We start from the raw sequence: 16,633 nt of genomic DNA, 5'->3' as shown, positions 1-16,633 counted from the left end.
AAAGCCCCGAAGGGTCGAAGGCAAGGGCGTGAGGGTGGACTGAGAACCCAGCCTCGCAGCGATGGTTGTACTGTGTGCCCGAAGTGTGCTTGGAGGCCAGGGGAGAGGAACCGGTTCTGATCCGTGCTGTATTATCTCATCCAGCACTTGGCGACGGCCGGCGAATCGGGCGGGTGGCTCAAGCTGTAAGTGGCCACTCGCTGCCGATGGAGACTGAACGCCGCCGTCGCAGTGTGTTCTGGAAGACTGGGATGTGGGAGGGAAAGGAATGAGTAAGGGATTTTTGACCCCACTCTGCACATTTGAATGGCCTCAACACAGAGATCAGGGTATCGATCCATGGCCGTGTACCAGGTCATTTGACTGCACCTTCATCCTAAATTGGCACGCCTGGATGATTGATGTTGGCAAATTTTCTGAGGCAAATTATATGGAGGTGTTTTGCTTTGCCACTTCTATATATCCGCATTCCATTCCGTGCTGACTAAAGGATTATAACTTTGACAGCAAAGCAGACCAAATCACAGAGCAGGGACACACTGAAACAGGAACCCTTTTGCTCTCAGAAATAACACTCCCACGAGAGCTTCCCCCATCATGCTCTGTTGGACTTGGCCAAAATAAAGGAAATGTCTGGAGGTTTCTTCAGGCAGCCTCAACAGCCTGCTTGAGCTGACTTTTTCAGACCACTGAAACCTTCATAGGGGGAAGTCAAAGTTGTTGTTGTTGTTGTTGTTGTTGTTGTTGTTGTTGTTATTATTATTATTATTATTATTATTAAACACTTCTATGCCGCCCCTTGCCAAAGCCTCGGGGCGGCTTACGACACAATAAAATACATTGAGATACAATAGAGCATAATAAATTACCAGAAAATACAAAAATACCAAAACATACATTGAGTCACAAACATCATAATATAAAATTAAAATTATCAGTATAAAATAAGTAAATAAATAATATAGGAGGGGAAAAGAGAAGGAAGAAGAAGTTGCCCTGGCCAGTTCATATATTTTAACAGTTAAAATGATGTTTAAATAAAAAGGTCTTTACCTGGCGCCGAAAAACCAGTAATGACGGTGCCAGGCGGACCTCTTTGGGGAGTGAGTTCCATAGGTTGGGCGCCACCGCAGAGAAAGCCCTCCTCCGAGTACTTACTCTCCTAAGTTATGGCTGAGATGGTCTTCACAGAAGTAAAATTAAACTCCATTTTGGATAAGGCACAGGGTGACGTCTTTCTAGCATACAGGAATGCAAACCATCACATTCCGCCGCAGGTAGAGAGAGAAAGCCTCCGGTTAGAGTCCGGCAAGCTGCCCTTCCCTGCCTGACAGCCGGTGACTCCCGAGTAGAATTGAACTCTATGGGAAGAGGCTAGTTCAAACAAAGTGGAAGGGACTCCATGGATGGGGGGGGGGGTTGGAGATTCTTGTCAGAACTGATAAAGTGAAATCTGGCCAGGATCCAGACCTGGTTTGGGTCTGGGAGAAGCAGATCCCACATGTGTGAGCACCTCCCCCCCCCCGCTCACGCCGGTTGCCTCAGTGACCCCAGTGCATTCTCTGCCGCCTTCTTTTGCTGCCAATTGTTCCCAGCGTTAGGTTATTCTCCAGTGAGCCCTTCTCATTAGGTGGCCAAAGGATCCGAGTTTCATCTTCAGTGTCTGGCCTTCTAAAGAGCAGTTGGGGTTGATCTCCTCCAGGACTGACCGGTGTGATCGCCTTGCGGTCCAGGGGACTTGCAGGAGTCTCCTCTAGCACCACAATTCGAAGGCCTCAATTCTTCAGCACTCAGCCTTCCTTATGGTCCAACTTTTACAGCCATACATTGCAACTGGAAAAACCATGGCCTTGACTATATGAACTTTAATTGGTAGGGTGATGTCTCTGCTTTTTAGTATGCTCTCTAGATTTGCCATAGCTTTACTCCCAAGGAGCAAGCGTCTTTTAATTTCTTGGCTGCAGTCACCATCTGCAGTAATCTTGGAGCCCAGGAAAATAAAATCTGTCACTGCCTCCATTTCTTCCCCATCTATTTGCCAGGAATTGATAGGACCAGATGCTATGTTCTTAGTTTTCTTGATACAGTGGTACCGTGGCTCACGAACTTAATCCATTCCAGGACTCTGGTTGTGACCCAAATTGGTCATGAGCCAAGTTAAATTATATAAGGTTCAATATAAATAAGGTTAATCCGTTCTGTAACTATTTTTTAAAATCAGAAAAATGTGGAGCAAAGTGACAAAGAACAACAAAGATCGTGGCCATCTCCCTGCCCCCCCCCCAGCACAACTGCGCCCGTCATCCTGGTGCGCTGGGTGGGGGAGAGAGATGGGCGCGATCGCGGGCACGCTGGGGCGGGGGAGACAGGCGCGATGATGCTGTGGGGGGAGGTGGCCAAGGTCGCGGTTGCGCTCCTGCAGGAAAGACGGGCGCCATCACAGGCGCGTTCGTGCAGGATAGACGGGTGCGACCTTGGCCATCTCCCCCCTGCCCCCAGCACAGTTGCAGCCGTCTCCCCACACCCAATGTGGAGTTCGCAACCTGCATCAAAATTTTTGTGACATTTTTGTTCGCGACCCAATTTGGCCGTGAACTGAGGTGTTCGTGAGCCGAGGCAGCACTGTGTTAAGTTCCAAGCCAACTTTTGCGCTCTCCTCCTTCACCCGCATCAAGAGGCTCTTTAGCTCCTCTTCACTTTCTGTCATTAGAAACCTACATATCTGAGGTTGTTGATATTCCTCCTGGCAATCTTAATTCCAACTTGTGATCCGTCTAGGCCCACCTTTCGCATGATGCGCTCTGCATATAAGTTAAATAGGCAGGGCGACAGTATACAGCCTTGCCGAACTCCTGTCTCAATTTTGAACCAATCAGAGGTTCCATGCCCAGTTCTCACTGTTGCTTCTTGACCCGCAAACAGGTTTCTCAAGAGACAAATAAGATGGTCTGGTACTCCCATCTCTTGAAGAACTTGCCACAATTTGTTGTGATCCACACAATCAAAGGCTTTAGCATAGTCAATGAAACAGAAGATGTTTTTCTGGAACTCCCTAGCTTTCTCCATGATCCAGCGTATGATGGCAATCTGATCTCTAGTTCCTCTGCTGCCTGTATTTCTGGTAGTTCTCGGTCCACTTACTGCTGGAGCCTAGCTTGTGGGAACAATCTTTGGCACTGACCCTCTTTGGGCATGTTGAGTGTGGCACTTTAACTGCACCATCTTGAATAATAATAATAATAATAATAATAATAATAATAATAATAATAATACCTCCTCCCCGAGCTCCATGGGTCAAGGTAAGTCAACAAATGGGCAGCCTCTGGGTTGTCTTTTGGGAGATGGGAAAAAGTTCAAAAGAGATTCCATCTCAAAGAAAAAGAAACTAAATGTCGACTGTAATTCTATTTGGCCCCAGCATCAATTGGACAGTGGGGCAAAGTGGCCACCTGAAGGGTCTATCGATTTTGAGACTCTTTCCAGTACAGTTGCAACTTTACTGTCAGCATACCGGTTAACAGCATACTGTAAAAGTGGCTTGGGAGGAGTGTTTTCTTGCTTCTCCAACTGAGGCTGTTACTGGCAGGGCTTGCCAGCAATTATTCTAGTCTTTCTCAGACGTGCACAGGTAGGCATGCCACGAACAGAGCTGGCTGGAGCCGGGGGTCAGACTGGTTGCCCCGGGAGGTCCCTTCTGACTCGCTCTGCTTCTGTGTTTCTCCGCTCAAATGGCCCTCACCTGCACAGGCCGTCTGCACCTTCAAGGCAACGCTGCAAAGGCCTGGCAGCCTCTCTCCCCCATCAGGGGAATCTCTTGCTGGAAGCTTTTGCCAGTCGTGGCACCCCAAGACACCTCAAGACGGGTTGGCCAGAGGAGGCCACCTAGTAAAAGCACCACGGTTATACCCATGCACTGCTGGGATAACATTTTTGGTCAGGCACCGTGGAAAGAGATGCTGTTGCCATGAGTGGTGTGGTGGCCATCCTTATGCTGCCTTGCAGTATTCAGTCAGTTACACGGCGTGCTCACACGATGGCAGCCCCTGTGGACGAAGCACCTGGAGGGGGCGGCCTTCAGTGGGCCGCGCCGTGGCTTTACCTGACTGCGTGGCTCCGATGCAGGCAGAGTCACGTTACACTTAGCAGTTTGGCGGGATGGAGAAACGGGGGGAAAGCTGCACTCAGAAAAACAGATTTTGCCATCCTGCCCCCCTGCCTTGCCATAAACACATCAAAAGACACTTCGGTGTCCGGTGGTGAAGACCAAATGGCCCCACTCCATTAGTGGGGAACCGTCAAAGTGCCATCGCTGTGTTTTACAGGCTTGCCAAAGTGCCTCCCTAACCCTGTACAGTCACACACGTAACCTTTCTGTTTACCTAACTTGGCCAGCCTGTTCAAGGTAACTTTAAATTAGAAGGCCTGTCAAAGGCATCTAATTAGAGTGGAATGTAACTTTTCTTTATGGCGCTGTGACGTGTATGCAGTCGCTTTCCTATCCAAATCGCCCTCCTGAGTATTGTATTCCCTCCCCTTTTGCGCATTCTGTGTAACCCCAAGGGAACTAGCATTGGGTCTCTGTCTTCAGCACCTGTGGATCCATGCGTTGAATTGTGAATAAACCTCATCGCCCTCGCAAGAAACTGACCATCTGAGCCTGAATTGCGGATCGGTGTGACACCCTTGTTGCTGGCACGTCTGAGATATATATATGTTAAATAGTGTGGGTGCCGTTACACAGCCTTGTGGGAGCCCATTGCTTATTCTTCTTACCTTGCTTATGGTGTCCCCCATTATGATCTGAAAAGATCTGTCACTCAGCATCTCATTGACTAGTCAAAAAAGATTTTTACAGGGAATAATGTGGCTGTTTATACAGCAGTCTGTCCTTCCATACTGTGTTGTATGCTGCAGTTAAAGCAATGAATGCAGCTGCGGTTTTTAGGTCTCACTAGAATCTTGCTTCGAGACCTGATCTACGCAGCTTTGAGTATGTAGGAAGCCAGCTTCTTCCACAGGCAGAGGTTTATCTATGATAGGATCTATTTTGTTTATGATTAGTCTCTCCAGGAGTTTGTAGCAACAACTCAGGAGGGCGATTGGGCAGTAGCTATCTGCTCTAAGAGTGATTTTTTAAAGCTTTTTTGATTTCTTACTGAAGGCGACCCATGGGTGTGCAACTAGTTAGCCTCCTTGTGGTATGTCCTGGAACTAAACGAACTAGCAACTGTTGGAGCCAGATGACTCTGTAGACTTCCTGGCGCTCAAAGTACTTGGCAATAGAAATAAAAAACGACCCGAACGAGAGATTGGGAATATCCTTCCAATCTGCCCAATCAATGTCCAGGGGCTCAGTAGATCTGTGTCAAAGGGGGGGAGGGACAGAATTACAGGTGAGCAATCCAACACAGGGAGCTCCAGTGGTGTTGATTTAAGCCAAGGAGAGGGCTTGCCTAGCTCTTGAAAAGCCTCCTCTGTCAGCGGACAGGATGGTCTGCCTGTTCCACTGGTCCAGCTTAGCCCTGGAGTAGCCTTCTCCCCAGAGGCGCGGGACAGAATCTAGTCCAAGAGTCCACCAGCACATGCGTGGGATGGGACTGGCCTGGCCCTGACCTGGGGCCCTCCTTCACCTGAACACCAGAAGACCTTTCCATGATTTATGCAAGATGATGGGGAGGCGCAGTGCACCGTAGCATTACTCCCTCTCACGTCTGCAGCCTTGTTGGAACGTTGCATTTGTCATGCTGTTGAATAAAACAGAGTTGCATTTGGACCCATCTCCGTAAACAGATGCCCTGCTTTACCTGACTACAGACTGCCCTGATGTGTTGGACTAGAGCTCCCATAGTCCCCTGCAGGCACACTGGCTGAGGCTGCTAGGAACTGCAGTCCAACGCACCAGGAGCAGGGACAGCCGTATCAGTGCTAGGTGGGGGTGTTCCTGGCCACCCTCCGCTAAGGCGATGAGCGGATCACGGCATCCTCGGGCTCCGGGGCCTTTTCTCCGTACAGATGGCACTGCAGGGGGATGGATGCAGGGTCTAGCAGACAACCCACCAGAAGCAGCTTCCGCTTTCTTGCAACAGTTTTGAAACATACTTATGTATACCTGCATTTTGGTTTTATTTGGAATTTTCTTTTTGGTGTCTTAACACTGTGTAGCAATTTCCCTGGAAATGCAAATACCCGCCAAAAGGAGGAGAGTGAAAGGCGGCATTCTAACTTAGAAGTACAAGTTTTTGCACACGTGCACCGCCGAAACGGTTCCAGCGGGTTCGCACGGGAAAGCCATCTTCCTCCTGGGGCTGGCGAGAAAGGAACGACACCATTACTCCGCCCGTCCGACCTGCCGAGCTTCGGGCCCCCTCCGGCCCCCGGGCGCCCTCTCGGCCCCCCACGCCTCCCCTCGGCCATTCCCGTGAGCGCCCGACGAGGAAGGCGGCCGGGCAGCAGCGGCGGTCACATGACCAGCGAACCCGCACCGCTTTTCGCCCCTTTCGGCTTTTTCCGGCCACCGTTCCGAGCGCCCCTAGCGGTGCGCGCTGCTTCGCCCTCCGCCCAGCGTCCCTCCCGCGCGCGCTTGGTTCCGGCGCCCCGTCGTTCCCACCCGATCGCCGCTTTCCGGCATCCTGCTCTTCGCCAGGCGTCGGCGCCGGCGCCGGCCACCTCCCCGCCGCCTCTGGGCTCGGCCCTTTCCGGCAGCCGTCGCGACGGGATCGGCTACTTCCGCCGGCCCTTGTTGTCCCTGGGCCTGCGTCTCCCCTGGGCGGCCAGGCGCGGGTCCGTCCGGGCCTCGCCTTCTTCCCCCTCCCTCCCTCCCTCCCTCCCTCACCATGGCGGCCTTCGGGATACTCAGCTACGAGCACCGGCCCCTCAAGCGGCCGCGCCTGGGGCCGCCGGACGTGTACCCGCAGGACCCCAAGCAGAAGGAGGTGAGGCAGGGGAGTGCGGCGGGGAGCCCCTTGGCACGCGGGGGCCGAGGAGGACGCCCCCGGGGGCGGGCAGTGGGCTGGCGCCGCGCTCTGGGAGGAAGCGCGCCCCTCGCGGCCAAGGGGCGCCCTCGAGCCCTCCAGACCCTTGACCATGGTGCTGTAAGAGGCGGGGCTCGGGCTCGGCAGGCCACGCCCCCGCCGCCGCCGGCGGGGCCTCTCCCCGTGTCCCCTCTCCCCGCTACGCCAAAGAGGGCGCCCACGCGAGGGCCACGCTGGGTCCCCTGAGGTCTCTCCAGCCCTGGCCGGCCAGATCCGTTCTCCTTCCCAGGGTCTTCGAGGGGCACTTTCCCACCATGTTTTCTCTCCCTGCTCCCACATCTGGCAGATGGAGATATGCTGCTCTTGCACATGGAGGTTCTACTCTTGGCAACCGCAGTACACAATCTCACACGATCCCATGCTTATTAAAGCACTCTTCCCAAGCTGGGATGTGTTGAGCCACAGCTCCCGTGAGCAGCTTGCTTTTGATCGCTTGAGCTTAGTTCAGCACGGTTTCCAGTAGTAACCAGCCAAAACCTGCAGGCCAGGAAGTTCGCAAGCAGGAGGTGAACGGCTGCAAGAACGGTTTCCTCTTGATTTTGCATCAGCATCTTACCTTTATTCCTGCAGGATGAGCTCACAGCTCTCAACGTGAAGCAGGGTTTCAACAACCAACCAGCTGTCTCTGGGGATGAGCATGGTAGTGCCAAAAATGTCAATTTCAATCCCGCCAAGGTAAGTGTCTTGACTAAGATGCCCTGACTTCAGCCTTGGCAGTGCTAATTCATGGCCAAGTCTGTATATGTTATTAACCATCTAGTTTCTCTATCTAGTCTGCTTTTGCTAATTTGCTTATCAGAATGTCGTGTGCCGCTATGTTAAAAGCTTTTCTAAAGCCAGGGTTGATTATGTTCACAATGTCCCCTTTGACTGTTTGGGAAGTTACCTAGCCAAGAAATGAGATTAAGTTCGTCTGACGAGATTTATTTTTTTGATAAATCCATGTTGGCTTTTATTAATCACTGCATTTTCTTCAAGGTGCTTGCAGACTGATTTTTAAAAATAATTTACTCTAGAATTTTATCCAGGATTGATGTCAGGTCTGTAGTTCCCAGGTTCATCTTTTTTCCCCTTTTTGAAGATGGGGACAACACTTGCCCTTCTCTGTTTGTCTGGCACCTCTCCTGTTTTCCAAGATTTATTGAAGATAACAGCCAGTGGTTCTGAGAGTTCTTCCACGTGCTCTTTTATGACTCTGAGATGGAGTTCATTGGGACCTGGATTTGAACATGTTTATCCCATCTAGGTATTCCTTAAAGTTGGCTTTCTTGAAGTCCAGGGTACGTGTTTGGCTGCAGTTAACCTTTATCTCTTTTATAATAGAGTATTCAAGTATCACATGGTCACTTTCCCCCAGGGTCCCCATGGCTGCTATTTTGTCCACTAGTTCATCCCTGTTAGTTAGCATTAAATTGAGGATAGCTCTTCCTTTCATTCCTTCCTCTACCTTCTCCTGGAGGAAGTTGTCAGAAACGTATGTCAGGAATCTCTTGGAGGGGCAGCGTTGGGTAGAAATTGTTTCCCAGCAAATATCGAGAAAATCGTGGCCCCCCATGATGACTACATCATTCCTCTTGGAAATACGTACTGGCAAGTTGTTTTTTGAAGGTTGTGTCCTTGTCCTCTTTTTGACTGGATGGTCAATAATAGATGCCAATAATTATGTTTTTCTTATTTTTCGCTCCCTTTAAATTAAATTAAACCAGGGGCTTTCAATGGGACTACTAAGTTCTTCTTGTATTTCTCTGCAGATATATGTGTCTTTTGTGTACAGTGTAACTCCACTTCCTTTTCTGTCCTTTCTATTTTTCTTGAACAGGTTGTATCCTGTTGCAGAGTTCTAGTCTTGTGGGTTGTCACACAAAGTTTCAATTATAACTATAAGATTGCAATTGCCCTATGAGATCAGGTTCATGTTGTTTGTTTCCCATACTCTGAGCATTAGATATCGAAATTCATCCTTGTTGTGCCCTGGCTTTCTTTCTACATTTTTTGGGAGACTGATGTTAGGCCCTGCCTGCCTGAAGTCTTTGTCAGGTGATGTGCTGTGCATGTCCCTCCTCTGTATGTTTCATGTTAAAGACCTACATGGATGAGAAGAAAAGGGTATTTGTCAATGGGTTATATGAGCTGGATGAACTTTGTGGTTATATCTTGGTATCAGGGAGACAGCATACTTAGTGACTCTCTGGATTGTTGCAACATACATATTTTTAATCTCACACAACGGGGAATCTCCCACAACTCTCATTCTTCTCCTTCTGTTTTTGCAAACTTTGGTATATTTTTCTTACTTGATTAACCTTCTGCCTTCTTCTGGGGGAACCAAAAGAAGAGGAAAAGGAGTAGTAAGGGGCTTCCCCCACCAAACTCCTCTGCCAAACTCCATTACCAGACTCCTGTTGGCTCTCCTTGTTCACTCGCTCCCTGGGAGCTTGGCTGCTTGTATCCCAGAGGCCCTAGATCGGCTGGGGCAGCTTGCTCTGATCGGCTCTGCTCCGCTAAGAGTCCGGAACCTGAAAGATGGCTGGCTAGCAGTTTTCATGATTCCAGCTCTGTGTTCAAGCTTTGGCAGCTACCGTTTCAGCTTGACCTTGAAGAGCTGAAGAAGGTCTTAGAATAAGGACCAGAAGTGCAAGGCTCTGATCTGCCAGTTAGGACAGTGGCATCCATTCTTGGATTCTCTTTCATAGTGGAGCTAAAACGGGCTTGGTCATCGAGAGGAAGGCAGGGGGCTCTTGCAGCTTCGGTGGGCAAGTAAAGTTTGGTGCTCCACAGGCATCCGAGTAGCTGAAGGACGTATCCTTGTAACCAGGGGATGCTCCTCCTCCCTTTTTACAGATCAGTTCCAACTTCAGCAGCATCATTGCTGAGAAACTGCGCTGCAACACGCTTCCCGACACGGGCCGCCGGAAACCACAGGTGAACCAGAAGGATAATTTCTGGCTTGTGACAGCGCGTTCCCAAAGTGCTATCAACAACTGGTTCAACGACCTCGCTGGGACGAAGCCTCTCACCCACCTGGCTAAAAAGGTACGGGATGGTTAAGGCAGCCGGGAAGGGGGAGGGACTGTGGAGCTGGGGGCACCGTGCCCTGGAAGCCAAATGCACTTCGGCTTGAGTGAAATCATTCCTCGGGAACAAAGATGGAAAAGTTTCCCGCTACCCAAATGCAGAAGGAGAGGAGAACGATCGTGGGAGGTATGGTAAAATGTGACAGCTGGCCTGAGCGGCCTAAAGTGCCAAGACAAAGGTTGCATTGGCCAGAGACGACTAGAAGAGGGTGCTGCACGCAGGGCTCAGTGCAAATGCTAGGAGCCCCTGAGCCAGAATGAGAGAACTGAAGTATTTAGGTTTGAAGGAGAATATAGGCATACGTGGGCATTGAGGAAACCTGGTGGAGCAGCTAGAAATGCCCATCTCTGGGTATAAGCCCTTTGGGGAGGACTGGGAAGGAGCACTGGATGTCAAATTGGGTAGCGACTCCAGCAAACGCAAGAACCTAAGAGGCACAGAGTCCTCCAAAGAAGACCTCTGGCGGGCAATTCTTGCCTTCGAGCATGCGGTCACGCCCCAGACCAGTGTTCTTGAGATGGAAAATGGAATCAGGGAGGCCTCAACATGAGGAAGCGTTGTGCTGACGCTCCAGTGATGTCCACTGTCTCCATATTGCCTGGCTGAGCACACGCTCCATTTGTGACAAAGAGGCCTAGCTCCTTGATGTCCTGAAGAACACTGTCCTAGTCCTAGGAAGTAGGTTATAAAATGGATCGGGGGAGGCAGTCCTGGATTCGATCCTGGTGGTGGGGTGGGGGTGGTTCCTGGAACCTGGCATGAGAGGTAAACATCGTTGAACCCATTGGAAACACCAACACAGTGTTTTCAGATTTCATATACATTTAGGTGGAAGATTGCCAAAGAGGTCCAGTACACTTGCATTTGACTCCAAAAGAAACATCTGTAAACTGAGGGAACTGGTAAAAATGAAATAAAAAGGGGGAGGCTAGAGGGTAAAATCCCTTTAAAATGCTTGGTGGTTACTCAAAACCACAATAATTGAACCTCAGTTAATATCTATGCCACCGGTTAGGAAAGGTTGCCCCAAGTCCGAGAAGTCACCAGCACAGTTAACGAGAAACATCGAGGGAGCTTTTGGAGGAAGGAGGACTTCTTAGGAAGGGGGCAGCCTTGCCCAGACAAGGAAGGCAGGACGCTTGCCCAAGGGCAATGCTGGCAAATGGTAAGAGGTGCCAGCAAGAGGAAGGGGGCGCCACCCACTAGCAGCAACAAGGAAGAACTCTATAGGGTAGAAGCAGAAATCCAGCTGGAGAGGCAGTTGGGCCCTCGGGTGATAATGGAGGTAAAGGGGTGCTGGAGCAGGCAGTTGGAGGGGGCGGGGGACAGGTGAGCAGGGATTATTCCGCCGTATCCGCAATACAGACATCGGATTTGGGAGACCAGGAAGAGGACAAAGGAATAAAGGCTCGTGAACTTGAGGAGAAGAGCTTGTGGCTATGATGGAAACTCTGGCACTAGGCTGCAGGGTGACTTATGCATGGGCTCTGTGCTCCCGCAAACAGAAATGGGAATTTGGAACTTGTTGGTTTGAGCTTTTTTTACATTCTGCCTGCACTGCCCCCCTAAATATGGCCTCTGAGGTGGGACAGCCCCTCTCTGATTCTGGCACTCACGCTCCACCCCGGCAGGTGCCCATCTTCAGTAAGAAGGAGGAAGTCTTTGGCTACCTGGCAAAGTACACCGTGCCCGTCATGAGGGCAGCCTGGCTGATCAAGATGACCTGTGCGTATTACGCGGCCATCACGGAAACCAAGGTGAAGAAGCGGCACGTCATCGACCCGTTCAGTGGTAAGCGTTGCACTTGCCGTCTGGCCGCAGCCCCGGGCTCTGGGCAGCGCTCTGCAGCTGGACGCGGGCACCTCTTGGCGTTTTCGTCACTGTTCTTTGGTGTTCGCATCGACATCGGCCCCTGGCTAGCAGCTGCTCCTTTGCTTCCAGCCCAGCCAGGGCCACCCTGTGCCTTGAATGTCGTAGCTTGGGTTGGAGTCCATCCTGTAGGCTGGCTTCTGCCAGTGTGTCCAGGGCTGGCATTCTGGACTCCCTGCTGGCCAGCTCCAGTCCTGCCCCTTTCTGCCTCCCACCCTGCTCTGCAAATGGCGGCTTTTCTTTCCAGAGTGGACGCAGATCATCACCAAGTTCCTGTGGGAGCAACTGCAGAAGATCGCCGACTTCCACCGGCAGCTGCTCACCCAAAGCTGCGGCTCCCCGCCCGGCATCATGCCCCAGGAAGTGGAGCACTGCGTGAAGCAGTGGGATTACAACGAGAAGCTGGCCATGTTCATGTTCCAGGTAAGGCAGGGCAGGGAGACGGGAAGCCCAGGCTCTCTGCTGCAGCCCTGCTGCTCTCGCACAGAGCCGGAGGCATTGTTCCTGTGCTCTGGCCAGGAAGGGCCGACTGCCCGCCCCTGCCTGCTCATCTTGGCCCGCCTGCTTCCAGGACGGGATGCTGGATCGCCACGAATTCCTGACCTGGGTCCTCGAGTGCTTCGAGAAGATTCGGCCAGGCGAGGATGAGCTCCTGAAGCTGCTCTTGCCACTGCTGCTGCAGGTATCTTACCCTTTGCGTAATAAACAAGGCAGGCTCTGCCCACAGGCATGCAATCGTTAGCGCATGGCAGAAAGGGGAGGGGGAGGGGAGGAGAAAGGGGAAGCACGCAAACTCGGGCGCCAGGTCACGAAGGTGGAGTCCTTAGGACGGCAGCTTGGAATGGAAACTCTGGTGGAAAGAGAGAAGCCAAAGCGGCAGCTGGCCTTTCTGCTGAGCTGGTAGAGGAACTCAGCAGCCCAGACTTCTCCCTGTTGGGGCGGGAAGGGCTTCCCTCTAACGCCGCCTCCCTCTCTCGTCCCGCTGCAGTATTCGGGGGAGTTTGTGCAGTCGGCCTACTTGTCCAGGCGCCTGGCCTACTTCTGCACCCGCCGGCTTGCCATCCTGCTGGACAGCACCGGTGGACACTCCGCGCACCACCTCACGGGGCAGGCGGCCCCGACCCTGCCGCCCACCCCCAACCCCCAGCCGGCCGGGGGGAGCCAGCCGCCCAGCCCCTTCAGCGACCTGCTGCTCTGCCCCCAGCACCGCCCTGTGGTGTTCGGGCTGAGCTGCATCCTCCAGGCAAGTCAGCGCAGCGTGGCCAGAGCCGCCTCTGCCGGGTCAGGCAGCGATCCTTGGGCGGGTGGCGGCCACGGAAGCCGGGCGTGCCCTCTGTCCTGGGGGGTTTCGGCACCAGTGGAAGGGGGTCCTTCGCGGGACGCTGCCCCTGCAGGGGGCTCGGGGCAGTTGCGCCGAGATCCCTCTCCCGGCTGGCTCGTTCCCTGCAGTGGGATGGCAGAGGGCCATCGGGAGTGCCAGGCAGCGCTCCCCCAGGGCGAGCGGGATGCGGGAGAGTTACCCGAGATGGTGCGTGCCGTCAGGGCGCGCACCGTGCGTGCAGTGCGTTGCCGGCAAGGCCCCTGCCCAGTGGCTGGCAGCAAGGAGAGTGCAGAGGAAGCGGCGGAGGCGGAGGCCCCGGGCTGTGCAGGAAGAGCGGCCACCATTACGCATGGGCATGACCCGCCTGGTTGCGGTTCCGCGGGATGCTCTGGGAATTCCTGCGCCTGTCTGTGCCTCAGAGGGTGACGGGAGGACTCGAGGAATGCTTGGGAGCCCCCAGGGCCCTCGCAGCATGCGTGCAGCTGTGGGGGGGGGGCGGGGGGGGCAGAAGGTGCCTGGTGGGCCTGTAGGAGAGCTCAGTGCTCCCGCCCTGTCTGCTCCCCCGCAGAGCATCGTCCTGTGTTGCCCCAGTGCCCTCGTCTGGCATTACTCCCTCACCGACAGCAGAATAAAGACTGGCTCTCCGCTCGACCACCTGCCCATCGCCCCCTCCAACTTGCCCATGCCTGGGGTCAACGCCGGCTTCATGCAGCAGGTGAGGAGCGACCCCCTGCCTGGCCCGGTGGCCGGCTGCAGCTGTCGAGCCGGGGGAGGCCGGGCCACCCCTTCTGTCCCCGCGGAGCCGCACAAGCCTGTCTGGTCCCCTCCGGTCACCACACCCTTTCCCATATTCCGTCCTTGTCAGGTCCGGGCGAAGCTCCGAGAAATCGAGCAGCAGGTCAAAGAGCGAGGCCAGGCGGTGGAGGTGCGCTGGTCCTTTGACAAATGCCAGGAAGCCACTGCAGGTACCCTTCCCGGGGGCCGTGCCCCCTCTGTGCATTCCCGCCCGTTCCTGCGCAGGAGTGGCTTCTGGCCTCCTATCCGTCCCGACTGCCCCCGCCCTCTCTGCCTGGCAGACCTTTCTCCCTGTGATCCTCCTGGAGCGATGAGGAAGCTTCCCCGGCTCCCCCCGCCCCCCGCCTGGGGAGCCCTTTGCAGTTCGGCACCTGAACCCCCTTTGCCTTCCCGTGCCGTTCCAGGATTCACGATTGGCCGAGTGCTGCACACCCTGGAGGTCCTGGACAGCCACAGTTTTGAGCGCTCGGACTTCAGCAACTCTTTGGATTCCTTGTACAACAGAATATTCGGGGCAGGGCCAAGCAAAGACAGTCACGAGGTGGGCACCACTTGGGGGGCAGGGCTGCCGGGCCCGAGCCCTGTGGCCGGCAGTGCTGTGGGCAGATGCCGGGAGGGCAGGCGCGGAGTCGGCGTCGGGTCTGCCGCGTGCAGCTGCACAAGGAGTGTGCCAGTGCGTTCCCCATAAAACGAGCCATGGTGGGGGGCACCTGGCGGTGGCGGGAGGGAGCGAAGCGGGGAGGGGGTCCTTTCCTTTGGGCATAATGCTGGAGCCGAAGTGTGTCTGTCAGTGCCTATCGGCCACCAGGGCTAAGCGGAGCCTTCTGGAAACCAGTCGCTGGGGGGGTGGGCAAACAGTGGTTCTGTGGTCCGTATGGCAAAGCAGGTGTGCCTGGCGCCAGTCCCCGTAGCCAGCCTCCGAGGAGAGTCCAAAACGGTGGCAGCTACCCTGGTCCATATCAGCCAACCACTTCTAGCAGCTTTCAGCTCCTGCTGGTTCGCATCTTTTGGAAGGCAAAGGGGTGTAATGGCCTGTCCAAGAGCAAAATGTTTTGCAGTACAAGGGGAAGCGGCATCTCCGTGCCAGGAGCATCTCTGTGCCCCCGGGAGGATGAAAGGGAGCAGGGGCCCCTGGGGGGTGAGCATGATAAGGCAGGCGGCATCCCTGCCGGCCAAAGTCACTGGCACTGTGCCCCAGAAAGCCCCGGCTCAGCTGCCCCACGGGGAGCTGCTGTCCTGCCACACTTCTGGGGCTTCTCCAGGCTCCCGGTTGCCCACTATAGGAAGCAGGAGGCTAGGCTTGGTGCGCTCCCTCCGTCCGATCCAGCAGGCCTCCCTGAAGGGAGCAGCGGCGGCCGCTGAATCTGCATGTTGCTCTCTGGGCAGCCGCCCTTCATGTATTATGTGATCATGTATGTACTTAGTGCATCTGTTTGCCACCCCCTAGCCCAGAGGGCTATCTGGGTGGTTTACAATAAAATACGGTAAGCTAAATGGGGCATTCGTACAACTGATAATAAAACCGTGAGCTCTTATGCTGATTGTCCTTGCCCCACCAATGGGCCCGGTGCCGGAACGCACGTTGCACCGGCGCCAAACAGGCAATGCCCCTTGGCACCCCCTCGGCATCCCCCGCAGGCGCCACCCTCCAGCCTCCCACGGAAGAAAAATGGCTGTTGGGGGAAGCCACCCCGCAACCGACTGGTGGGCTCAGCTCGGCTCCCCGGCTGCCCCTGCTCTCCCCTTCCTCCCGCTCTCGCCATGTTGAGGCTGTGGGGGAAGGCAGCAGGGGGAAGAGCGACGTTGGCGAGCCTGGTCCTTGCTCCCGGACCTTCGGGGCAAGGGGCCGCGACAGCCTGGGGGGGCCTGGGGGCCGCAGACCCCTCCTTCCTCAGCCAGCCTGGCGCCTCCATGCTCTGCACGGCCCGTTTCCCGGCAGATCTCCCCTGATGACGACGCCGTCGTGGCACTGCTGTGTGAATGGGCGGTCAGCCACAAGCGGTCCGGGCGCCACAGGGCGATGGTCGTGGCCAAGCTGCTGGAGAAGCGGCATTCGGAGATTGAGGCAGAGGTGAGCGCGGGGGAGATTCGGGGGAAGCGGGGAGTGAGTGGTCAGGGTTGAGGCAGGGGCTGCGTGAGGAGTCCAGGGTCCCCTGAGGACGACGGGACTGGTTTGCATGTTTCTCTTTAACTTTCATAATCCACTTCTCAGCATAACGAAGCAGCTGGTGTGCTGAAAAATCTCAGCAGCGAACTTAAAAATAAAATGAGTGCGGAGAACAAAGCAAGCAAGGCCAGAAACCCCAAGGGAAAGCAGAAAGCCCAGGAAGCTTGAAAGCCTTGTGTCTGCGGTTGTTGGACAGGTCTCCCTGCTGGCTGAGAGAGTTCCGTATCCTCCGCTCGGCAGCCCAAAGGCCTTATTCTGGCTTGGCCGGTCACCTCAGCTTTGAACATGGGCACTTAGTTACAAGGAGCAGTAGAAGACTGTCTTTCGGGTGTCTTGGTCTGAAGCCCTGCAGCCTAGGTCAGGGTTGCCCGGCAG

General features: G+C 54.3%; 1 protein-coding gene across 2 annotated transcripts in view; it reads left to right on the top strand.

The window, feature by feature from the left end:
* The first annotated feature begins 6,731 nt into the window (after positions 1–6,731).
* Positions 6,732–16,633, top strand: part of MED12 (mediator complex subunit 12) — a 34,170-nt gene continuing 24,268 nt past the window's right edge. For both annotated transcript variants that reach the window (XM_044452726.1, XM_044452725.1), the window contains exons 1-11: positions 6,732–6,932; positions 7,602–7,706; positions 9,873–10,064; positions 11,738–11,897; positions 12,223–12,398; positions 12,547–12,657; positions 12,964–13,218; positions 13,865–14,011; positions 14,162–14,261; positions 14,496–14,632; positions 16,031–16,162. In XM_044452726.1, the coding sequence (XP_044308661.1) occupies positions 6,834–6,932; positions 7,602–7,706; positions 9,873–10,064; positions 11,738–11,897; positions 12,223–12,398; positions 12,547–12,657; positions 12,964–13,218; positions 13,865–14,011; positions 14,162–14,261; positions 14,496–14,632; positions 16,031–16,162 (1,614 nt within the window). In that variant the 5' untranslated portion in view covers positions 6,732–6,833. The remainder of the gene's footprint in view (positions 6,933–7,601; positions 7,707–9,872; positions 10,065–11,737; positions 11,898–12,222; positions 12,399–12,546; positions 12,658–12,963; positions 13,219–13,864; positions 14,012–14,161; positions 14,262–14,495; positions 14,633–16,030; positions 16,163–16,633) is intronic.

This window comes from Varanus komodoensis, unplaced genomic scaffold, assembly GCF_004798865.1.
Source record: "Varanus komodoensis strain SLA01 unplaced genomic scaffold, ASM479886v1 scaffold74, whole genome shotgun sequence".
NCBI lineage: Eukaryota > Metazoa > Chordata > Lepidosauria > Squamata > Varanidae > Varanus > Varanus komodoensis.
This window is presented reverse-complemented; position numbering and strand designations above follow the sequence as displayed.